Raw genomic sequence first — 26,035 nt, forward strand, 5'->3', positions numbered from 1 at the left:
TAGCCCTATCTTCCAGTGCTCAAATAAAACAAATCCATCCTGAAGAAAAATTGAAATCCAGAACTGGGAGTGACTGCTCTCTAATCAAATTCTAGAACACTCTGCATATCTCTTATCATTTCATCCATTCAGCCTCTTCTTCCCCTGATAAACTGAACTTTTCACCAACAGGGACAGTATCCTCCTTAGCTCAGGTCAGTAGAAATAAAAGTCTCTAGTAGTTAGAACTGTCTTTGGGTACTGTGAGCTATCTCAGGGTAGAGTTTCCCTTTGCAGGAAGTCATTAAGGTATTTGTCAGAGATTCTGGCTTCAGTGTGGATTAGACTGGCCTTTAAAATCTGCTAAAACTCTGAGATTCTGTCATTTGGGATTGTGGCCTCTTTGTCGGCAGATATATTACAAGTAGCCTAGCACTCAGCAAGCAGTAATTACATATTTGCTGTGAAGATCAAATGAAATAATACGTGCAAAGTGTTTTGCAGACTTTTAAGCACTACATAACTGTTAGCTATGATTTTTTGAATCCTTTCTTACCTGGGTAAGTGACTGAGACTGGGAAATGTATGCCCTGTGTGAACAGCAGGTGAGGAAGGCCTGACCTGACTCCTATCCTCTGTGACCCTTTTCAGGGAAGAATGGACCAAAGCCATCCAGATGGTGGCTGACAGCCTAAAAAAGCAGGAGGAAGAACTCATGGACTTCCGATCAGGCTCACCCAGTGACAATTCTGGGGCTGAGGAGATGGAGGTGTCTACAACAAAGCCCAAACACAAAGTGGTAAGGATGGGCCGTCCAGGATGAATGAGCTCTCTTCTCCCCAAGCCTTGCCCTGTTCTGCAGGGATCTTGTTGCCTCTGAAGGGATTGAGACAGGGACGACTTTGAAAAGTCAGTAGTGGATATACAAATACCAGGTGTTGTTCTTGGTGGCAGACACAAACACTATGATTCTTTTTTTTAGAAAGATCATTTTTTTATTAAAGCTTTTTATTTTCAAAACATATGCATTAATTTTTCAACACTGACCCTTGCAAGATCAAATTTTCCTTTCCTTCCTCCCACCCCTTCCCCAGATGGCACGTAATCCAATATATGTTAAACATGTTAAATATATATGTTAAATCCAACATATGTATACATTTATCTTGTTGCACAAAAAAAATCGGATCAAAAAGGAAAAAAAAATGAGAAAGAAAACAAAATGTAAGCAGACAACAACAAAAAGAGTGGAACTCTTTTTGAGGACTATATTCTTCTTCCCTCACTTTTCTCTCTAACCTCATTCTTAAATTTTTAATTTTAAGATGTTTAATATTTGGTGAAAGCATGTTGGAGAAAGCTATCTCTCTCCTACTCCCCCTCAGACATACTCTTACCCCTGAGTTCTGTGGGCAAGCTTCTGAGCATCTCTGGTCTCTGGAGAAAGATCTGCCTAGTGCAGTGAAGGATGTATCAAGGACATCAGGGGCCCTCATCTTGCCCTTGATCTGCCAAAAGTAGTTTCCAAGGGAGGGACTGTGGCTTTACCACCTGGCTTTTTCTCTAGAAATGTATTTTTAGTTATGGGGCAAGGCTCTGTTATATCTTAAAACAGAAGCCCCCTGAGTGCATGCCTTCCTGCTTAGCCAGTGCTGACTCTGTGCTCATCTGAAATGCCTTTCCAGACAATGAATGAGTTCGAGTACCTGAAGCTGTTGGGCAAAGGCACATTTGGGAAGGTGATCCTAGTGAAGGAGAAGGCAACTGGGCGATATTATGCCATGAAGATCCTCAAGAAGGAAGTGATTGTGGCCAAGGTGAGCCCAGACTGGCCCCGGGACAATTAGCCTTAGGGATTTGGTTTCTGGGGAACGGGGAATGTTTGGATGCACAGATGCAAGAGTGATAACCATCTTTGGGTCTTGTCTTACAGGATGAGGTGGCTCATACACTTACGGAGAATCGAGTCTTACAGAACTCCAGGCACCCATTCCTGACAGTAAGTGTTGGTCTTCTCATTGTGAGTTAGGAGCTCAGAGAGCCATCTTATCATAAACTCTCCCAATCACCCTGTCTGAACCAGGGATGGATCAAGCACTCTCATTCTTTTATTAACTTTAGGAGGTTTTTGCTTTAACTTTTTAAAAAAAAAATATTCCCTCCAGTTACATGTAATTTCCAAAAAAAATGTTTTAAAAAATCTTTTAAATTTTTAATTGTTTAAAATTTTTTTAAAAAGAAAAACATTTGACTTCCCCTCCTTCCTAGTAATGTCATTTCTTCCTAATCTATCTCCACTTTCCCTTCCATCCCATAACAAAGATAAATAATTTAAGAAAAACAAACTCTTATATGACCACATCTTGACAAGGTGCCACTCTTCACACACTTGTAGATAACCACCCTTATTCCAAGAGGTGTGTGTGTGTCAGGGGGATTGTTTTGCAACCAGTTTTGTGGAGTCAAGAACAGGTGATGCTTTTGATCAGAGTTCTAAAGTCAAAGCTGTTTTTAAATGATAATGATTTTCCTTCTCTTCATATTAATGGCTTTTAGAAGGGTTCTGGCTTAAGTGTGGTTTGTGTCCAAACCTTTCAGTCACCTTCAGATTCTAACATTTTAGTTCAGAGTTCAAATAGACCATCTTGGGGGGGGGGGGTGTTGCGTGCCTGAATGTGCACATTCAAGACGGGGAGACAGATTGGGATTGTGTGGATTTTATTGTTGAAATAGAAATGATGGAAATTTTGGTAAGGAGTGCAACCTCCATCTTAAAATTTACAGTAGAAAGGAAGGAGAAAATAGACATAATCTGACATGCATCCTAGCTTTAGGAGAGCTGATTTCACAGAGTTCAGGGGAAGATAGTTAGAATACCATGGACTATACATTAGCCTGGGTAGGGTCAGGAGCCCTCAAGAATGAAAATCTGAAGACATAGACATATACTTGAGATGACAAGAAGAAAGGCATGTTTGTTGCCTAAGATGTGGAAACTCAAAAACTAATTTAAAATTTTAGTAGATGTATACAGAAGATAAAAAACAAGGGAAGCCTGACACAAACTTGGAATAGACTTGTAGAAGGTGTCAGAAGTACAAAAATTTAAGATGAGTTGACAAGGAATATGAAAAGATTTTTTTTATAGTTCGTTTCTCCCAGATTAATTCCAGTAATGGAATCCATAAACTGGCCTCATTATTCTAGTTTGCACTGCACATTTCCATTGGGCAGGAACCAATATTTTACATAATTATCACTTCAAATGGTGTGAGTTTCAAGCCTTCACAGAATTCATTATTTAAACTAATTTGAGCCTAGATATAGCTTTTATATCTTTAGGTCTATATCTCTATATAGATATATCTATTATATCTTGATGTAGCTATTATATATCTAGAAACATTTATATAATATAGATAAAATAAATATAATAGTGATGCTTATATCTAGATATCTCTAAAATATATCTATATAATAGATAAAATAAATGCTTATATCTAGATATTTCTAAAATATATCTGCACCAATATATGATATATTTCAATATATTTTATATAGATATGGCTTTATTTTAACATTTTTGAGGAAAAAAGCTTGGAGAAAGGTAGCCATTGGAATATACTGAGAATTTGTGTTTGTGCTGTGCTGTTCAAAATTTGTTTCAGTGACTTGGGTAAAGAAGTAAATAGTAGATTTATCAAATTTGTCACTGCAGGAAGATAGCAGAGATAGCTAACATGTTGAACAAAGAAAGTATGATTCCAAAAGATCTCAATGGGTTAGAAAGGTGAGCTGAATCTAAGAACTGAATTCTTATTAAACTTAATATGGATTTATGTAGAGATAAATTTAACAAGGAATAAACATGATGTAATAAGGATAAATAAAAATAGAATTTAAGAAGTATAAATGTAAAATTCTTTTATTGGGTTAAAGAAATAACAGCTCATTATTATAAGCTAGGGGAAGTGGGGACCAAATAGGAGTTCATCTGAAAAAATTCATTTCTTATGAGTCAGAAGTACAATATGGCAGCCAGAAAAGCTAACAGGATCTTAGGCTGCATTCAGAGGTATAATTGCTTAGGATTAGGGAGGTATTAGTGGTTAACTCTACTTTAGTCAAAGAGCATGTGGAATTCTGCATTCATTTCTTGATATCACATTTTAGGAAGGGCATAGAGAATATGGAAGAATATTTGGTAGAGAGGGGACCAGAATGGTACAAAGAGTGGAGGATCAATTAAAGGGATTTGGGGAATGTTTACCTGTTTAACCTGAGGGAACAGGTAGTACGGTGGGAAGAATGCTGGATCTATAGTAGGAAGACCCAAATTGGCTCCAGATACTTACCAGTTGTGTGACTTCACAAGCTACTTAACCTCTGTCTGCCTACTTCCTTCATCTATAAAATGAGGGTTATAATAGCATCTATCTCCTAGGGTTCTAAGTGAGATGAAGTGCTTAGTAGCAGCTGGAAATTACAAAGTGGCAGATTTGGGCTCCACGTAAGGAAAATCTTCCTAATGATTTGAGCTGTCCTGAAGCTGCTTTGGAGTTGTAGCGAGGACACCATTATTAAAGGTCTTTCATTAAAGGCCGGTGGCCATTTTGGGGAGATTTGTAGAGGGGATTCCTGGTTAGAGGAGAGACCCTGAGGTCCTTCCTTTCTAGGGCTGAGATTCTGAGTGTCTATATGTAACAACACTTCACTTCTGTCCAGAAGATAGAGGCAGCATGCTGTAGTGGAAAGTAAATCCAGACCCAGATTCAGGAATTGTGAGTTTGAAGCTCAACTCTAGCTCTTAGAGTTCACATGAACCTGGAGCAGTTGGTTCACTTTTCCTCATCTGTAAAATGGAAGTAATAATGAGAATGATAATATCTGTACTGTCTACCTTACAAGAGAAAGAGGAAATTATCCTATAACCTTAAAGTCTTATAGGGAACCTCAAGTTCCACTGTCCCCCCCTTCTCATAGGAACTCTCTCTCTTAAGTGCTGGTTAGTGTCTTCTCTGCAAATGGGATGTTAGAGAGAATTGCCTTGCCCAGGTTTATACTGGCAGTGTATGTCAGAGGTAGGACTTGAATGCAGTTCTCTCTCCACTATGCTATGCTACCTTTCATAAAATTGAGTTATTATATTTTATATATTTACATACATATACATAATTCCATTACTGGAATTAATCTGGGAGAAACGAACTATAAATAAAATCTTTTCATATTCCTTGTAAATATATCTATACATTTACTATATATATATGTAATATTACATATACACATTATTAGGGCTGTTAGGTGTCATAGGCAATAGAATGCTGGGCCTGGAGTCAGGAAAAGCTCAGTTCAAAGCCAGCCTCAGATACTTTCTGGCTAGTTATTTAACTTTCTTTGCCTAATTCAGAAAATGAGCTGGGGAAGGAAATGACAAACCATTCTAATATCTTTGTTAAGAAACCTGAAATGACATCAAGAAGAGTTGGAAGTGACTTGACAGCAAAACCCTAAATATACATAGGAAGCTAATAATGCTTTTGCAGAGAGAAGAACAACTAACAATTGCATGGGTTTCCTTTGAGCTTCCATTCCTAAGGATAATCCATCGAAGGGCTCACTTATACATCACCGTTCATAGTAGTTCTGACTAGGAAAGCCCTTACTTTCAGAGGCAGGAGGATGAGGGATAAAATGCACAATTAGACAGATTCTTGGCTGATGCTGCCTTGATGTCCCACTGTTACACAGAGGTATCCTAGAACATAGGTGAAAGGTCTGAGAACCCTGGGTACCATGTCAGCAGCAGGACCAAAAGGAGTGATGAAAATCCCTGATCCCAGAGTCCCTTAGCTCCTGCTGCCTTCATTGGACCCCTGCTGGGAAGAGCTGTTAGCCCAGTCTGGCTCCCTAACGATATGCTCTGCATACAGAGCCAACAGTCTGGCTCTCTCAGCTTCACTGGGGCATCTTGGAAGTGGCCATTGGCCACCCACGATCCACAAAGGGAACAAACTGACAGCTACACTCTTTTTTTTTTTTTTTTTTAATAGCCTTTTATTTACAGGTTATATGCATGGGTAACTTTACAGCATTGACAATTGCCAAACCTCTTGTTCCAATTTTTCCCCTCTTTCCCCCCATTCCCTCCCCCAGATGGCAGGATGACCAGTAGATGTTAAATATATTAAAGTATAAATTAGATACACAATAAGTATACATGACTGAACCGTTATTTCAGCTACACTGAAATTGTAGCACAAGCCCACCTGAGTTGTGACTAACAGCCACATTTGCAGACTGTGCCCCTGTTTGTGTTTCTCTTTCCAGTGTCTTTAAAGAATAAGACTCATAGCTATATTAGGTACTGTAGTTACCATGCATGGAAAAATTACAGGTTGTATTTACCTTTTATTTCCAAGGACAAATATTCAAAGACAAAAAAGCCATGGGAAAATGGAAAAAATAGCCCTGTCAATCTGGGCATTAGCCAACTCCAGGCCTCATTTCTCTAATAGATAGTAGCTAATAGAGCAGTAACACCTCCTATCACCCAAGGGAACCACAGACTCATTCCTCCTGTTTTTGTTTTGTCCTGTAGAAGAGATAGAAGAGGAGCAAACCTGCCTCTATTTTCAGGAAGCTAAGAATCTTCTTTAGTTCAATTTTACCATGTAAAACAATTTTTTATATTTGTTTTTAAAACTTTCAGTTTTAGATTCTTTCCCTTCCCTTAATATTGCCCCACAGCTCAGCTCTGTCAGAGCACTAATAAGTAGATGCTGACCACCTCCTTCCCCTCAAGCTTTATTCTGCTGGAGATATTCCAGAATCCCTCCTCTGTTCTAACCCTTGAACCCGTTATCTTCTTGGGAAGGCACCATATGCCCTACCATTGATCTTGCCATGGGGCCTTGTCATCTGCTCTACTACTTTTCTGCCTAAGGGTTTTTTTTTTAGTAGTATTTTATTTTTCCAAATGCATTCACCTTTGCAAAACCTTGTGTTCCAAATTTTTCTCCCTATCTCCCTTTCCCCAAGATAGCAATCCAATATAGTTTAAACATGTACAATTCTTCTAAACATATTTTCATATTTGTTTTGCCACACAAGAAAAATCAGATCAAAGGGGGAAAAAACATGAGAAAGAAAAAAAAAAAGCAAGCCAATAACAATAACAACAAAAAGGGGAAAATACAATGCTTTGATCCGCAGTCAGTCTCCGTAGTTCTCTCTCTGCATATGGATGGCACTTTCTATCTGAAAGTCTGTTTCCCTGCCCAAGTATTGCCTGAACTTTCCTTCTGCCACTATTTGAAGATAAACATAAAATCTTCTTTATGTTTTGTCTTCTCAATTAGAGTATGAGCTCCTATGAATGTCTCTAACACTTAGCATAGTGATTAGCACTTAGTAACTTCTTAATAATAAACCATTAGAACAACAACAAAAAAAATAATTACAAGAGGCAAGAGACATGGATTTGAATTCCAGCTACATCACTTACAATCAGAACTGAGAAGTTTCATGGGAGACCAGTTAGTTTAATGTAATCATTTTGTAAAGGGTTTAACTGAGGCCTACCTGGTAAGGAGAAAAGCCTGGGTACAAGGTCACACACTTTTATTGATGACAGGACCAGGGCCAGCACCTAGGTGTCTGGGGCTTCTTCCATTATAAGACATTATTTCCTCTTATTAGCTGTGTAACATTGGGTAAATAATTTATTTTCTGAAGCTGTTTCCTCCTCTGACAACCATTTACACTATCTTTCTCATCGTGTGGTATTGTGATGAAAATGTTTGGTTAACTGTAAAATTCAGCTGTTTTTCAGTCATATCCAATTCTTTGTGACTTCATTTGGGGTTTTCTTGGCAAAGATACTAGTAGTGGATTCCATTTCCTACTCCCACTCATTTTACAGATCAGGAAACTGAGGCAAATAATGACTTGTAAATAGTTAAATGACTTGTCCAGGGCCAGGTTTGAATTCAGGAAGATGAATGACCTCAAGCCTAGTGCCCTGTCCTCTGCTCCACTGAGCTACCCTATCTTCAGGATTTAGCCATCATCAAAAGTTAATATCTTTGTTGAGTTCCTGTTTTTGTTTTGTCCTGTATCTAGTTCACTTGTAGAAGAGATATAAGAGGAGCAAACTTGCCTCTGCTTTCAGGAAACTAATAATCTTCTTTAGTTTAGTTTTCCCAGTTATATGTAAAACAGTTTTTTATATTTGTTTTTAAAACTTTCAGTTTCAGATTCTTTCCCTTCCTCCCTATTCCCAACCCACATTAAGAAGGAACATGTGATTTTATACAAAACATTTCTGTAAAAGTCATGTTGCAAAAGAAAACAGATTCCACTCACCCCCCCCCAAAAAAAAAAATCCTCAAGAAAAATAAAGTTAAAAAAATAGATTATGCTTCAATCTGTATTCAGACACAATCAATACTTTCTTTGGCTATGGATAGCATTTTTCATTGTAGGTCCTTCAGAGTAGTCTGGAATCATTGTGTTGCTGAGAATAGCAAAATCCTTCACAGCTGATTATTCCACAATTATTTGTATACAGCACATTTCACTTTGCTTGAGTTTACGGAGCACTTTCCAGGTTTTTCTGAGAGCATCTTGCTTGTTATTTCCCATAGAACAATAGCATCCCATCATAACCACCTACCATAATTCTTTCAGTTACTCTCCAATTAATGGCATCTCTTCAATTTCCAATTCTTTGCCCAGAGAAAAGAGCGGCTAGAAATATTTTTGTACAAACTGGTGCTTTTCCTTTTTACTCATCCTCTTCTTGGAAGAGGAGGTGTACACACCTGTAGGGCACCGCAGGACAGCGCATACAAGAAGGCTGGCTAGTGAGTGCAGGGCCCAGGGTAGAATGCAGGCTTGACTACCTCTTGGGCAAGTTACTTCTGGGCTTTAGTTTTGTCCACAGGCCTCTGATATTCCTTCTGTCTTGAAATGTCTGATCCTTCACGGCTCTCTTCAACAATGAGGTGATTCAGGCCAGTTCTAATGGTCCTGGGCTGGAGAGAGCCATCTACTGTGGGAGCTGAATGCGGATCACAGCTTAGCATTTTCACTCTTTCTGTTGTTATTTGCTGGCGTTTTCTTTTCTTTCTTATTTTTTTCCTTTTTGATCTGATTTTTCTTGTGCAGCAAGATAATTGTATAAATATGTATAAATATTTTGGATTTAACATATATTTTTAATATGTTTTATTTAGATTGGAAGGGGTCTAAAATTTGGAACACAAGGTTTTGCAAGGAGGGTCAGCATTGAAAAACTATCACTGCATATATTTTGAAAATAAAAAGCTTTAATTTAAAAAAAAGAAAAAAATAAATAAATGAATGAAAGAAATGCCTGGTCCTTTCTCCCGTAGGCACTGAAGTACTCGTTCCAGACGCATGACCGCCTGTGCTTTGTGATGGAGTATGCCAATGGAGGAGAGGTAAGGATGAGCCCTGGCAGATCCGCCGTCTCAGTCCTTAATGCACGGAGTAATGAAGTACCAGGGGAGGGAGAGATAGGGCCTGGCCATGCCCCTTGGGCGCACAGATAGCGGGGTACACGGTATCAGGGACACATAGGTGGGAGCCAGCTCCCCAAAGAAGGGAGGTGTGAGATCTCTGGGGATGGTTATTTCTCATCAAAGGGATCCCTCTGGGAAGTGGCCCATGAATTGCCTCTAATAGGAAATCCAGTGGGGGAATAAAGGGGGAGACTCATTCCAGAAACTGTGTGAACGATGGGGGCCTTTGGGCGATGGTAGAGAGGAGTCTGGTTGGGCTGGAGCATAAACAACTAAGCTTAAAGCCAGAAAGACCTGGATTCAAATGCAGCCACAGACACTCACCACTTCTCTGATCCTGGGCATGGCACTTCACTCTCTCACGTTTATAAAATGAGGATAATAATGTTTCCCACTGCCAGGGCTCTTGTGAGGATAAACATGACCTGATTGCCAAGTCCTTAGCCCAGTGCCTGTTACCTAGTAAGGGGTATATGAATGTTAGTTTTCATCCTCCTCCTTCTCCGTGGAGAGTATAAATGGCACAGATGGGTGCTTCCAGTTTGTGGAGGATCTTGGATGCTCTGCAGGTGAACTTGAACTTAACTTGGCAATAGGGAGTCATAGAAAGTTTAGAGCAGAATAATACGGTCCAATCTGTGCAGAAGGAAAATGGATGACAAGGGAAGGGTAAATTGGAGGGGCAGAAGGATAGATGCTCTTAGCAGCACCCTTCGCTTTAGAAGTGCTTCACTTTCCGATTCTTGTTAGCTTGTTTGATTACAGGAAACAGTAATACACTGATGATTAATGTATGAAAATAGAAACTACCAGCTCTGACTGGGATGTGGGAAGCTCTCTTATCTATGGGATTTTTTTTTTTTTTTTTTTTTTTTTTTGGGATGGTCATACTGAAGACACTATTTTTCCTCCTCAACTCCCAGGAATTTAGGATTCATTGGAGAGGATTAAATAGTATCTTGTCAACTTATTACCTAGTAAGCATATTAAGTTATCTGTTAGTCTTATAAATAGGTTAAGGTGGATAGGTGATACAGGGGAAGGTGGTCAGGAAGCATTGAGTTCAAATCTGGCCTCAGTCCCTTACTAACTGATCCTGGACAAGTCACTTCATCTTTTTCTGCCCCATTTCCTCAACTATAAAATGGGGTTTAATAATAGTACCTACCTTTCAGGCTTATGAAAATCAGATAAGATATTTGTAAAGCACTTAGCACAGTGCCTGGCACACAGTAGGAATTGTTTCTTAATTATTGTTTGTTTCCTTTCTTCCTTCCCTTCCCTACAGCTGAACTGTGGGAAGGAGGAGAAATGAAGCTTTGTGGTAGAATTGTGTTCTCCCCAGAATCCCTGGAGGATGTGTGGAGAGGAGTAGTGGTTTGAATCCAGTGTGTTTTCAGACAAAACAAGACTGTATTGGTGTTTAATCTAAGAACTTCACATTATCAAAATCAGTAGATTTCTTGGAAAGAGTTTTGGGGAAGAAGTCAATGGAATCTGAGTTCTTATCTCTGCTTTGTCACTTGATAGCTTATAGATTTTTTTGTTTTTTGTTTTTTTTCAACTTATAAAATAGATAGGATGATGACTGAACTATTTACTTCATGGAGGGTTATAGGTTATAAAGAAAGTGCTCTGTAAGAATTAATTAAGATATTACTCTCTAGGGAGGGAGAAAAAAATTTGGAACTCAAAATCTTATAAAAATGAGTGTTGAAATCTGTTTCGATGTAATTGGAAAAAATAAAATAATATTAAGTAAAAGAACAAAGTTAGAAGTGAGAGTCCTTCTCTTTGTTTGAAAATGGTCGATTAGAAACAGGGTGTGGTTACTGCCTCTGCAGGCTAGAAGGGGGACTGCCCTTCTAAACCTCCTGAAGCCAAGTTAGTACTCTTTCCACCCTTGTCCCTTTCCCCAGTATGCTGTGTTAAAGGTTTCAGGGCACAGGGCTTTGAATGCTGACTGTAGCTTCCTCTTCCAGGATTCATTTCTAGATTAGTTGGTCATTTAGACCTATGGTTCTCAAAATATGATCCAGCAAATCTTGAGGGGAAGTGTCTCTGAACCCTTCCAGAGGGTCTACAAATGAAAGTTAGTTTTTATTTCTGATATGGTCAGTATCTGTAAATATAACCATATTAACAAAAACTCTTTGGACAGATCCTCAATAATTTTCTATAGTATAAAGATACAAAGAACAAAAGTTTGAGTACCACTTATTTAATTAGTACTTGAATATACAGCGTGCCCTCTCTAAGAATATCTATACATAAAACTTTGGGACAAATGGGAGAAGGTGTTCATCAGGGCTAGCAATCATTTTATTCCTCATACCTGCCTCAGTACTGTTTTTTTGTCCAAAGTTCAGGAAAGAGGGAATTAAAAAGGTATAACGTGTTTCTGTCTCCACAGCTATTTTTCCATCTCTCTCGAGAACGGGTATTCTCCGAAGACAGAGCCAGGTTCTATGGGGCAGAGATCGTGTCTGCGCTGGACTACTTGCATTCTGAGAAGAATGTGGTATACAGAGACCTCAAGGTAGGGAGAACCACAATTTGGGCCTAGAAAAAAAAGGGAAGAAATATGTAACAGTATTAAAGTCAGTCTCTTGATTTTTAAAAAGTTATGAAGTAAACTTAGAGGCAGTTTGGGGTTGTGGAATTAAGAGCTAGTCTAAAAGCCAGGAAAATCTAGATTGAAATCCCATTTCTGACACTAATGTGTGTGTCCTAAATCTCCCAACCTCTCTGCCCTGGCTTCTCTGTAAATTGCAGAGAAGGTGACAGTCTGCATCAGTAAAGGGAAGTTCAACCTCTATTTTTATCTCCCTACCTTAAATTTAACCAGCTAGTAATAAAATTGCCCTATTTTATTATATTCTGTTCCCAAAATTTTTTTTGTTTTTTCTTCTGTATTTTAAAAGATGTTTTATTCATGATCTTTTCTTTTCCAGTCCTTACTGTCACATCCTATTAATTAGTCCCTCTTTCACTCTACAAACCCTTGTACCAAATAAGTAGATGCAAGCAAAATATCAACATGTTGGCAAGTTTGAAAATGTGCATCTTGTTCTACACCTTTAGTCCATTATCTCTCCGCCAATAGGCAGAAAGTAGGTGTCCTCATCCCATCCAAGAGGTTTTTGAAGTCATGATTGGCCACTGCATTTCCTAAGTCTAAAACCTTTCTGCCTCAATAATTTATATTATTGTGGTCATCATATATTCTTCTGGTTCTGAAGAGCCAGTTACTTAGCCTAGAGAAATGGCAAGAAGCAGAATAAATCCTGGATTTGATGTCCAGTTTTGGTGGGGAAAAGTTTGAAAGAGAAAAAAATTGAGGAAAGAAACTGAATATCTGGAGGCTTTTGGAATTGTGAAGAATACCCTTCCTTTTCTGGGGAGCAGCAAAGTATGAATAGAAAAAGCACTGGCACAGAATGATCACTAAACCCTCCATCTGATCCTTCTCTTTCCATCAAAACTCCCAAGAGTTTTGGGAACTCCAAAGAATGTCTAGTCCACAGGTCATTTCTTTCTGGGGTGCATATTATCCTATTCCCCAAGACCACCATGACACCGACTATCAGGCTCCTCCTGTCCAAACACTAATAAGTACCCATGAAGAACAGTTTCTTCTCCCATAGATACTGCATCCAGACCTCAGTGTTTTCTGTTATTCTTTTTAATAATGCTCATATTGATGAGGGACACGGAGGTCAGTGGGGCAGAACCACTTGAATAGAGCTAAACAATCCATTTTCACCAGATCCCTCACAAGAGAACATATGTGGTTGCCAAGATCCTATTTGGGGCATTAGGAGAAATGGTTTGGATTTTTGTTCTACTGATTGTTGGTTGGAGGCAGATAACTTTCTCTGGACTTTAGCTTTTTTCACTCTTAAATAAGAAGGTAAAACGTCATACAGGGCACTAAGTCCTAAAGCTACAGAACTGATCTTTTTTAATCCTGATATTCAGTGTGTTAGTTTTCTTACCTACTTTTGCATTCCCTTCTTATTTGATAGATATGCCATCTACGCCTTTATTCTAGTTATTCATAAAAGTATTAAATAGCATGAGGTCAAGGATAGATTTCTGGGGGGCACGCCTTTTTCCTCTCTCCTCAAGGCTGACATTGAACCATTAATGACTACTCTTAGCCCATTCAATCAGAGTGTAACCCATCTGACTGTACTATCATCTATCTCACATCTGTCCTTCTGGCTGATAAGAAAAACATGAGATACTTGGTTAAATACTTTGCCAAACTCTTGGTTAAAGTGTGTAGCATTTCTCTTATCTGCTAGGATGTTAATCATGAAATAAAAGGAAGTGAGATTAAATGCCTAGCATGAACTATTCTTTAAAAAAAATTAATGCCTCAATAATAATAATACTATAGTATTTATATAATGTAAGATTTGGAAAACATTTTACATGTTAATGCATTTGATCCTTACAATAGCTCAATGAGGTAGGTTTTATTATTCCCATTTTAAAGCTGAGGAAACTGAGGCAAATGAAGGTAAATTCATTTACTTGGTGTTACATGGCTGAATGTCTGAGACAGGCTTTATATTCAGATCTTCCTGACTCACTGTACCCATTGTACCATCTAAACTCTATTTTTTATATCACATTTCCACTGTTTTTCTAGATTCAGTTCTCCTTTGTGACAAGGAAAAAAATTTAAGTAAAACATCTGACAATGTTTATGCATATAATAATTTGTCCTAGTCATTCCTTTTCTCTCTAAGGCAATGGAGAGGAAAGGTATATTTGATTTCTCCCTTTCTCCCTCCTCTCCCCCCTCCCCCCCCGCCCCGAGCTTTTATTCATTTTTCTATTATTGAAAATTCAACTTCTTTTTAGTGATCTTTTTTTTTTGTTTACCTTGTTGTAAACATTGTTTATAGTGTTTTCTTAGTTTGACTTGTTTTGTTCTGCATTGGTTCATGCAAATCTTGCCTGAACTCTATGAATTCTTTGTATTTCTCATTTTTTACTACATAATAGTATTCTATTACATTCAAAACCTTTTTTTTTTTTCCTTTACTGTTCTCCAGTCAATGGGCACTTGGTCTGTTTCCAATGCTTTGCTGCTACAAAGAATGCTGCTATTAACATTTGAGCATATACTGGACCTTTGTTTGTCTACTTCCTTTGGAGTATAAGTCCAGTAGTGGGATAGCTAAGGCAAAAAGTAAGGGTGGCTTACTTTTTCTACATAATTTCAAATTGAAATCTTTAATAATTAGGCAACTTGTGGTAATCCCCTGTACATTTTGGACATCAAAATATTCCTGGATTCCCAGAAATATTCAGTGTAACAACCCCCACCTTCATTCAACAGTTTTCTTCTTAAACGAGCTGCCTTCAGTTCCACTTAGACTAACTTGCCCTGCAGATTATTATTAGGTTAGTGGATCCTACATGTTCTTTCTTTGAAACCTTTCCTAAAACCTAGATTAGATATCAGCTTTGGGGGTCCCCTTTCTTCTCTTTCTCTATCAAAATTCTAAGATGGAATTCCCCTCTGCCCCAGTTCCCATCATTTTTATGTCAATCAGTTCCTCCTCCTTGATGAGAACAAGGTCAAGAATAGCAGTTCCTCTTGTTAGTTCTTCCACCTTTAGAACAATGCAATTAGACAAACCAAGAACTTAGTATCTCCTTTTCAAGTAGAGTAAGGGAGAGAGCTGTAACAGATACTTAACTAATTGAATTCTCCCATCGCTATATCATACCCCAATGTCATGCTTGTGGTCTCTGATATACTCCAGGGACAATATTAATTAATTCTGTTTCTGCCTTTGTTGCTCTTATTCCAAAGGCTTGCACCCAGGTTTCCCTCCTGTGGTTCCTTGATCTCCTCATATGAGTTTCTTTTTTAATATGTACTGCTATTTTAAAAAAAATATATTTTTATTTTGACTATTTCCCATTATATGTAAAATTATTTCTCCTTGAGTTCCAAACTCTCTTCTCCCCTCCTTCCCCACCTGGATTTGATATTGATTACATATTGTTATTTTGAGCCTCTCTTCCATACCCATTTCCCTTTCTTACCTAGTTTTACCTTATTTTATAATAAGGTATGCTCTTCTAAAGCCATATTCTACTCAGTGGGTCTCCATTCACCAATTGTTAGTGATATCTATCAAGTCCTATCTGCTTCATTATGTTAGGGTCTCATTCAGCTTATTTGCTACCATTCTTTGTGCATTTCTTTTATTATTATAATTTTTAAAAATAGCTTTTTATTTTGAAAACATATACAAAAATAGTTTTCAACATTCACCCTTGCAAAACCTTGTGTTTCAAATTTTTCTTTCCCCTTCCCCTAGGCGCAATATATTTTAGACATATGCATTTCTTCCATATATATTTCCACATTTACATTCTACACAAGAAAAATCAGATCAAAAAGGAGAAAAAATGAGAAAATAAACAACAAAAAAAGGTGAAAACGCTGTGTTGTGATCCATATTCAATCTTGACAGTCTTCTTTCTGCATGCAGATGGCTCTCTCTATCTCTTTGTGCTTTTCTATATAGACATCTGAGGTCAAAGCTATCTCCTTCCTTGGATTTTATCTCTTGTTATTTCTGGGCATCTCTTCTTCCTACTCATGTGTCCTGCTCTCTTTCATATCTAGCCTGTAGACGTTTTTAGGTTTTTTTTTTTCCTCCTTTGCCTCATTATTTTCATTTTAAAGTCCCTGCAAACCCATTTTTACCAGCTTTTATTAAGTGCACTACTGACGTAGGAATGAGCTTGTGATTTCTGTATACCAAGGCACTTTTGCATCCATATCTGCAAGTTATCCAGTGACTCCCACATATATTTCTGGAGCACCAGTGGTTTGTGCTCAGAGCTTTGGGAGAGTCAGAAAGTCAAAAGATTTGATCCTGTGCTTAGGGATCACCTCATTTGGGCAGGTGGAATCAGGGAGAATGGAAATGCATGCAGCTGTGGGGGCATTGAGGAGAGGGAACACTTCTTGATTATAGGGGTAGGAAGTGTAGCACAGGGAAGGCTCTACAGAGAGGGGAACATTGGAAGTCTGGGGAGACTTTTCCCTTTTTCCTTTTCTCTCAGGTCTTAATTTCCACATCTGACTTTTTCTTGCCTAGAAGGTGAATAATAGCTAGGGTACAACAGGAAGAGTTCCTAGTTTGGGAATCAGGAGATTTTGGGTTCTTATGTGAATCTTGGGTGAATCCCCTTCCTGGATGAAACAGATTGGGGTCAGAGTCAGTGAAATCTGAGGTCTATCCCAGCTCCAGTGTTCCATGTTCCCTTGGGTCCAGTCTATGATTCTCACCTTGTATTGTTTTGGACTTCTCCTGCTCAGTTGGAAAACCTAATGCTGGACAAAGATGGTCACATAAAAATCACTGACTTCGGTCTGTGCAAGGAGGGGATCAAGGATGGTGCTACAATGAAGACCTTCTGCGGGACTCCAGAATATCTGGCCCCTGAGGTAAGTTGGTTCTGTCTCCCTGCCCTCCTTTCTTTTGCGGGCCTCAGTTTCTCCACTTGCAAAGTGAGGGGGTTGGAGCTGATGAACACTATGGCGTGCACATGGAAGGGTAAACTATTTTTAACCATTCTTCATAGAGGTGATTAATAAGTACTTATTGGCTGGCTAGGCCAGCTGCTTTGTGTTCCAACTCAGTTTTCTTGGGAGATTGGTACTTTTAGTAAAGATTTGTTGAGCCTGATATGTGTGGAACACTGCTCCAAGGGTTTGGATGATTTCAGATACGTTCCTACTGCCATTGAGATCCTCTCTAGTGTGCTCTTGGTTACATGCCATCTTTCAATGATCCACGGTTAGAGATTTCTGTCTCAGTGCCTCACTAAAGGAACTCATGCTAACTACTAAATCCATTTCTTTTTTTAAAAAGTGATTTCCCCCCCAATTATATATAAAAACAATTTTAACTTTTTTTTTTTCAAATTTTGAGTTTCAAATTCTCTCCCTCCCCCTCTCATTGAGAGGGCAAGCAATTTTACCTACATTATACATGTGTAGTCATGCAAAACCCATTTGCGTTAAGTCATGCTGTTAAAGAATCATAGACCAAAAAAAATACAGAACAGGGGCAGCTAGGTGGCATAGTGGATAGGGCACCAATCCTGAAATCAGGAGGATCTGAGTTCAAATATGATTTCAGACACTTAACACTTCCTAGCTGTGTGACCTTGGGCAAGTCACTTAACCCCAATTGCCTCAGCAAAAAAAAAAAAAGACAAAACAAAACAGAAAACCCACAGAAAAATAAAGAAGGTAAAGAAAAAGAATTGGAGATGGACAGCACCTTTCAGAATTGTTTCACGTCATTGTATTGCTGAGAAATGCTAAATTATTCACAGCAGATCATCATATAGTATTGCTGTCACTATGTACAATATTCTGCTGGTTCTGCTTATTTCACTTTGCATCAATTTATGTAAGTCTTTCTAGGTTTTTCTGAGAGCATCTTGCTCATCATTTCTTATAGTGGGATCATATCCCATCACAATCATATACAACCCCTTGTTCAGCCATTCCCCAATTTTTGAGTATCTTTTCAATTTCTAATTCTTTGCCACCACTGAAAGAGCTGCTATAAATAACCCATTTCTTTTTATAGGAAACTGAAAACAACTGCTAAGCACTCTAAGTATAAATACTTTGCAGAGGCCAAAGGTTGTTCTAATCCTGCTCATAACTTTCTCCTCTTTGATTTAAATAGTCCTCTTTCCTTTTAAAAAAAATTGACACATTTTGTTCTGATGTGACAAGAGCTTCCCAGCAAACCTCCTTCTAAAGTATTCCTAATGTCTTGGTTTTGAGAGTATAGTACTAACATTCACTTTGTATTTGATCAGTTTTGTTGCCTTCATTGTGCTGGTTTTTATGTATAGTGTTGTGGTTGCTGTTTATATCGTCCTGCTGCTTTTACACTCTGTATTATTTCAATTTTCCCAGATTTCTCTGAATTGTTCAATTTTTGCTTCTTTTTTTGCTATCTTTTATTACTCACATATAACTCACAGTTTCAATAATTACTCCATCATTGGTTACATATTTTGTTTTTAGCTTTTTTGGTGTTCTTTTGAGAGGCAGAACTGGCTTTTACTTTTCTTTGTATTCCCAGCACTTGTCATAGTACCTGGCACACAGTAGGTACTTAATAAATGCCTTTTTACTGACTTACAAATAATGGTGTTCTGAACATTTTTGTACATTTGGGTTTTTTTCTTGCTGTCAGTAATCTCCTGGGGTATATCCAGTCCCAGTAGTGGAATCTTTGGGTCAAAGGGTATGAACAATTTAGTAATTTTTCTTGTGTAACACCAAATGGTTTTCCAGAATGGTTGAACCAATTCAAAGCTTTACCAGCAGGGAATTAGCATGCCTGTCTCTGTTACTTGTAATATATTTTTAACTTGATGGATGTGAGGCAATACTTCAGGGTTGTTTTAATTTTAGTTTTCTCTAATTATTAATGATTTGAACTTTTTAAAGGGATGACTGGTAGCCTGTATTTTTTAAAAATTATTCATATTCTTTGACCACATGGGTATTTAATAATGGCTCTTAGTTATATAAATAAGTAGCCATTCCCTAGTAATTTTGGATAAGAACCGTTTTTTTTAATAAACTAGACTTTTCTTTATCCCAGTTGTGAGTTTTGGTGGGGTGTGGGGGCGGGGAGAGGGAGTGTTCCTTTTTGGGTCTACGCTTTCTTTAATGGGTAAGTTCTGTATTGGGTGCTGAAAGACCTACACAATTTAGGTAAAATACAGAAAAGAGGTAGGATGCAAACACAGAAAATTGTAATTTAAAGTATTACAAGATTGGTGCATTAGAGAACTATTAAATGCTGTGTAAGGTCCAAGGGAAGCAGATACTACTGACAGAAGGAGTCAGGGAAAGCTTTTTATAGGGTGTGGACTTTAAAATTGTTAAGGAGTTCAGTGAGTGGGAGGAGAGGCAATGCCAGGATGTCCACCTTGGAGGGTAGTGAGCTCCCCATCACTAGAGATGTTTAGGAAAATATTAGGTGACATTTACTTCTTTCCCCCAATTATCAATAATAGTCGCTTAGTGGATAGAATACTGGATCTGTTGTCATAAAAACCTAAATTTAAATCTGGACTTAAGACTTTAATAACTGTGTTACTGTGGATAAATGATCTAACCTCTGTTTGCCTTAGTTTCCTCATCTGTAAAATGGTGATAATAATATGTACCTCTCAGGTGAGAACCAAATGAAATAATATTTGTATAATACTTAGTGCAGCGCCTGGCACATAGTAGGCATTTAATAAATGCTTTTTTCTTCCTTTTTTCTTCAGTAAAGGAAAAGTATATAATTCACTGACTATGTCCTGGATTATCTGTCCTTTACTTGAGGTCACCTTTCAGTCAGTTCATTCAGGAAATGAGGTCCATTTTTTTGCTTCCCAAGGTCCCAACCTTTTATTTACCTTCATTGTTGGTTCACAGTAGCCAACTCCCATTTGCCCCTTTTACTTCCCATTCCTCACTTTGCTACATCTCTGGGAAGGTTTCAGTTTTTCCCTCTTTCAAATGAGGGAATCAAATTAATTTTTTTTTCCCTCTCTGGGATTTAATTTTTCTATTTGTAAATTGACAGTGTTTGGCCCTTTGAGCACTGAGATTCTACAATCTGTAATTGTTGACTTAGCTTAAATTGGGTTTGAGAAGGAACACGCTGTTTTGTTTAATCACTGCCCCTGATCATCCTCTGGTCTGGATATTAACTAAGAGCTGATGTCAATCATGTTTGGATGGTTGTGAGGAAGATATTTGAGTTACCCATAAGGGAGATGGGCTACTTCAGTGGGTGGTAAGTTCCTTATCACTGGAAGTATTCAAAGACAGGGAGGATGACCACTTATTTGTGAGGGATATTGTAGAAAGAGATGTTTATTTAGATATGATTGGAATTCTCCACTTCTATGACTTTAACTCTGTCCTGTCCCTAAACTTTATTAGCTGTGCTAAGTGACAAACCCTGGGACTAATGTGTTGAATTTCTTTATCCCATGGCCTCTTGCCACCCATTGTCTCTTTCCCTGAGTTGGGATTCACATGCTTCTTCAGTGTGTAGATGAGAATACTGAGTTTCAAAAAGTTAAGTTAATGTGCTTGGGGTCTCACACCAACATGGAGGCTAAACCAGGGCTTGCATCCAAGTGTCCTGACACCTGTCTGGTGTCCCAGTCATGGAATTCCTTTACTGCATGCATGCATGTGTGTGTGTATGTGGGTTTACATCCTTTTTTGCTTTTTTATATGTATTTTTGAACTTGAATTTTCAAGGTTTCTCCCCTTCACTTGCAAGAAATAAGATCGCCATTAAACATATGAAGTCATACTATATGATTAGAGGTACTACTTGTTATTATGTAGGCCTATGGGGCTGTGACTTAATCCAACATAGCTAAAATATGTCTTACCTTTGAAGTATACCAGATTCTTTAACCCACTAAATCTCAATCAAAAGACCCTTGAATTAGAGATTAGGAAAAGGAAGGGTATAATCATTTATTAAGCTCTTACTATAATAAAATTAAAATCAATATATAAAATGAAATATAAATAAAAGCCAGATAACTGTGCTAAGTCCTTTACTTTTACTCATTTGATCCTCACTACAGCCCTGTATTGTAGATGCTATTCTTTTTCCAATTTTAAAGTTAATAAAAACTGAGGCAGGCAGAAGTTAAGTAGCTTTTGATCCTCACAACAATCTGTAAAGTAGGGGTTATTATTATTCCCATTTTTTGAGGAAATTGAGGGAGGCAAAGGTTAAGTAACTTTTCTGGGGACACACCATTGTCTGGTCTTCCTGACTTTAAGCCCATTAGCTTTATCTATTGCACCACATAGCTGCCCCTAGGGCATGTTGATTTGAGCTTTGTGTGATTTGAGACAAGTCAATTTACTCCTTTTTGCCTCAGGTTTGTTCACCTGTAAAATGGATAAGATATATTTTAACATTGCTAGGTTCGTGAGGTTTTGAGGAGAGTACTTAAGAAAAAAATTTAAAACCCTGTAGAAATATGAGTACTTGTTATCTTTGAGGGTACCAGGAAAAGGAGTTATTATTGGAATTCAGTAGGGAAGAAGGGACAGATGAAATAGAGGAAGGGTTGTGAGCAAAAGTATAGAATTAGGAAAAGGGCATTGGTTTTTTGTATTTTGGGGGGGAAATGGGGAGATTCTAAAATATATTTTTTGTTTAATAGTTTTTTTTATTTTTCCAAATACATGCAAAGGTAGTTTCCAAAATTTTCTCCTGCCTTCTTTACTTCCTCCCTTTCAAAGACAGCAAGCAATCTGATACAGGTTAAACATGTGCAGTTGTTCTACACATATTTCCATATTCATTAAGCTGCACAAGAAAAATCAAAGAGGGGGAAAAACATGAGAAAGAAAAAACAAACAACAACAACAAAAGGGGGAAAACACTATGCTTTTCGCCACATTCAGTCTCCATGGTTCTGTCTCTGGATGCAGATGGCTCTTTCCACCCCAAGTCTATTGGAATTGCCTTGAATCACCTTGTTAAAAAAGAAAAAGGGCAAAGGGAAGAGGGGATTCCTTAGAAGAATCCTAAGGGAAACTGTATGGGGGGAGTGGGGTATTTGGGTTGGGGGGTGTCTCCAGCAGTGTTTGATATATGTCACTGTGTAAGGATATGGCTGGTCATGTGTTGTACAGGAGATAATGTCGTGTGTCATTTGTATGTATCAGAGAGGTAATTCTGTCTCTGTGACGGGAGAAGGCGAGGAGAGCTGGCTGCCTAGCCGTGAGTGTGAGGCAAAGAAAAGCACAGCAGTGCCCTTGTTGCTTTACAGGTCTGGGGCCGATAGCAGAGGCCGTGCTTCAAAGGTAGAGATGCTGTGTGACCTCCTGTTAGGCCGACTCAGGCTCTGGGAATCCAGGAATCCCAGCGGGGAGAGGCCGGGCAGCTGTGTTGGTCTGTGTTCTGTGGGCAGCTGCAGTGACAGCTGTCCTATTAGGGTGAATTACCCAGAGAGGCTGTAAATAGACCTGAGGCCAGGGGAGGGACTGCAACCTGATCCTCAGCCCTAACCTTCTCAGAAGCATCCCCCATCCCCCAAGTGCTCAGTGATAGGCAGGGAGCTTCATGGGCAGAGGTGGGTCTGACCGCACCAGAAATCTCCCTTATAGGATTTAAAACTGGAAGAAACATCAAAAACTCATTTTTTTTCATATCACATTCATTTCAGAATTAAATATATCCTTCTCCTTCCCTGCTCAGTGAACTTTCCCCAATAAAGTAAAAAAGAAAATAAAAAGATGGAAAGCGGTGAAGTGGTCAGCCATTGCATTGGCCATGTCTAATAGAGTATGCAATATTCCACACCCAAATCCCCCAACTCTGCAAAGAAGGGAAGGGACTGCTTCTCTTCTCCAGGGCCAAGTTGGCCCTTATAATTACATAATATTCACTTATATTTTTATTCTTTCCTTTTATATTGTCATTCTAACCCCTTCATTTCATAACTGGAAAAATAGGCCTTTTCCAAGGTCACATAGGTAGTAGTAGTTGGCAGAAACGAGATTAGAATCTAGGTCTGATTCATATTTTACTCCCTCCAGTAGGCAGAGAACTCGAAGTGGGATGGTGAAAAACGTACTTTAGTGAGAGAGACCGTTGAACTAAGACTCTAAAGCTCTCTTGCTTATGTGATCTTTCTTGGGCTCTCCTTTCTCCAGACCCTTCGTACTTCCATTCCCTTGAAGGTTGGACTAAGGTGATCGATTCTAAGTTCCCTTCCAGATCTGTTGTTTTCTTTTTTAATCCCATGTCACTGAAACTATTCAAACAAAAGCTTGATAACCCCTTTCCGGGAGACTGATTCAGGGATTCCTTTATGTGTGAAGTTGCGCTAGTGCTCTGAGCTCCTCATCTCTGAAGATGTTTGAGTAGAAGCTGGGTGACTCCCAGAGGCTGGAGAGTGAGTGACCTTGGTTCCATGGGAGCTCAGAGCAGAGATTTCTTCCTAATAAACAGTGGAGATTAATCTCTTTCTGTGTAAATGTTACCCTTCATCTTAAAAAAGGTCCCACTGAAGAATCTCATTTATGCCTCTTGTCCGGCTAGTGTCTTTATATATCTACAGTCCTTTCCAAAACTGTTTCTCAATAATAGTCACAGTAACAAGGCCTAATTAGGAAACACCTCACTCACTCACAAGATAAGTAGTAAAAAGCATTAGTTTCGCCATTTTATTGGTGAAGAAACTGGGTTTTAATCTTAAGCCATTTGTCCCAGTAAACCCAGCTCAGAAAGGTCAGTGCTGAGACTTGAACCTCTCTCTCTCCTGCCCAGAATTCTTTCTCCTTCACTGTACCCTGTTCACTATTCCTCTGTTATCACTGTTAATCCTCACAACAGCTGGGCAAGCCTTCCCAAGGCCAGGCCAGGCCTCCCTCCATCTTGGCCCGAATATAAACTCCTCAAGGGCAAGGACTTGATTTCATTCTTGCCTTTTTGTCTATAGCTCTTGGTTGATGTTGGAAGGACAAGGATCGTAGAGAAAGAAACTCAAATGTAAAGGAAAAGACCACGTCATGGTGTCAGAATCCAGGGAATTAACCCAAGAGGGGCTAGTGAGGAAAGGAGGGCTGTGAGCTCCTTGGCAAGGCCCTATGGTGGGAAAGACCCCTGGCCTAAGAGTTTAGAGGCCAGGATTCAAGGCCTAACCCTGGAACCTCACTCTTGTTTCCTTGGCCCACAGGTGCTAGAGGACAATGACTATGGCCGGGCAGTGGACTGGTGGGGCCTGGGAGTGGTCATGTATGAGATGATGTGCGGCCGGCTGCCCTTCTACAACCAGGATCATGAGAAGCTGTTTGAGCTGATCCTCATGGAGGAGATCCGATTTCCTCGAACGCTGTCCCCGGACGCCAAGTCACTTTTGTCAGGGTTGCTGAAAAAGGACCCCAAGCAGAGGTAAGCCCCGCTGGCTGCATCTTTACTTAGAAAACTACAAATTCGTGTTATCTGTGTTCTATTGTGTTTTTGTTTATTTTGTTAAGTATTTCCCAATTACAGTTTAATCTGGTGTCAGACCCAGAGTCTATTTGACAAGTCTGTCCTAAAGCAAATAAGTGACTAGCACAGGGTCACAGCGCCCATAGGTGACATTAATTGAAGTTGAACCATGCCTTCTTTGGCTTTGAAGCTAGTTCTCTATGCTGTCTCTCAAAAGGAAGAACTTGTAAACTTCTAAAAATTAGAACTGCTCAAAAGTAGTAGTTATTAGCTCCCTGTTACCACAAGGGTCTAAGCCAAGATTAGATGGATTCAGTGATCAGAGAGATCACCAAAGGATTTCTTTCCTAGGAAGATGGACGACTGAGTAGTCCTTCCTAAGCTTGAGAGTGTGGAATTCAGTGATATGTACTAAGTGAGATGAGGGAAATGCTTCAGGTGCCATGTATCAGGGGACATTGTAAGTTATTCTGCAGCCACGGGTGGAAATTCTGCCCCAGAAGTTCCTCTGTTTCGGAGGCTCATTATGCAGAGGCCTGGTCTCTTGAGCTTGAACACATGTTAAAAAAAACATGTTATGATCCGTATATCATATCATATCCTTGGTTATCAGCAGCTCTGGTCAGTTAAAGTAGCAGTTGTTTCTATTTCTGTAGAACTTTGCTGGTTTATAAAATGATTTCTTCATGATAGCCTTTTGAGGATAGGGAATTAAAAATAATTAAAAAAATTTTTTTTTTCCTCAGCATTTTTTTTTCCAAATACACATAAAGATAGTTTTCAACATTCAACTTTGTAAAACCTTGTGTCCCAAACTTTTCTCTCTCCTTTATCTCCCCTTTCCCCAAGACAACACACAATCTGATATATGTTAAATTATGTACAATCCTTTTAAACATTTCTATATCTGTCATGCAAGAAAAATCATACCAAAAGAGTGGTTTTTTTACACCACAAGAAAAGGTGAAAATACCATGCTTCAATAAGAGTCTTCATAGTCTGCTCTCTGGATGTGGATGACTTTTTCCATCATAATTGTCTTAGGTCACTGCAGTGCTGAGAAGAACTAAGTTTGTCATTTTTTTTTTAAAATAGCTTTTTATTTACAAGTTATATGCATGGGTAGTTTTTCAGCATTGACAATTGCAAAACCTTTTGTTCCAATTTTTCCCCTCCTTCCCCCACCCCCTCCCCCAGATGGCAGGTTGACCAATACATGTTAAAAATGTCAAAGTATAAGGTAAATACAATATATGTATACATGTCCATACAGTTATTTTGCTGAACAAAGAGAATCGGACTTTGAAATAGTGTACAATTAGCTTGTGAAGGAAATAAAAAATGCAGGCGGACAAAAATAGAGGGATTGGGAATTCTATGTAATGGTTCATAGTCATCTCCCAGAGTTCTTTCACTGGGTGGAGCTGCTTCAGTTCATTACTGCTCCATTGG

The 26,035-nt window shown here is 38.7% G+C and overlaps 1 protein-coding gene across 2 annotated transcripts in view; it reads left to right on the forward strand.

Moving 5' to 3' along the window:
- AKT1 (AKT serine/threonine kinase 1) overlaps nt 1–26,035 on the forward strand; it is a 128,040-nt gene that overhangs the window by 78,541 nt on the left and 23,464 nt on the right. For both annotated transcript variants that reach the window (XM_031953137.1, XM_031953138.1), the window contains exons 5-11: nt 631–778; nt 1,665–1,796; nt 1,913–1,978; nt 9,378–9,446; nt 11,941–12,066; nt 16,888–17,016; nt 24,327–24,541. In XM_031953137.1, coding sequence (XP_031808997.1) covers nt 631–778; nt 1,665–1,796; nt 1,913–1,978; nt 9,378–9,446; nt 11,941–12,066; nt 16,888–17,016; nt 24,327–24,541 — 885 coding nt within the window. The remainder of the gene's footprint in view (nt 1–630; nt 779–1,664; nt 1,797–1,912; nt 1,979–9,377; nt 9,447–11,940; nt 12,067–16,887; nt 17,017–24,326; nt 24,542–26,035) is intronic.

The sequence above is a fragment of the Sarcophilus harrisii genome, chromosome 2 (assembly GCF_902635505.1).
Source record: "Sarcophilus harrisii chromosome 2, mSarHar1.11, whole genome shotgun sequence".
NCBI classification, from domain to species: domain Eukaryota; kingdom Metazoa; phylum Chordata; class Mammalia; order Dasyuromorphia; family Dasyuridae; genus Sarcophilus; species Sarcophilus harrisii.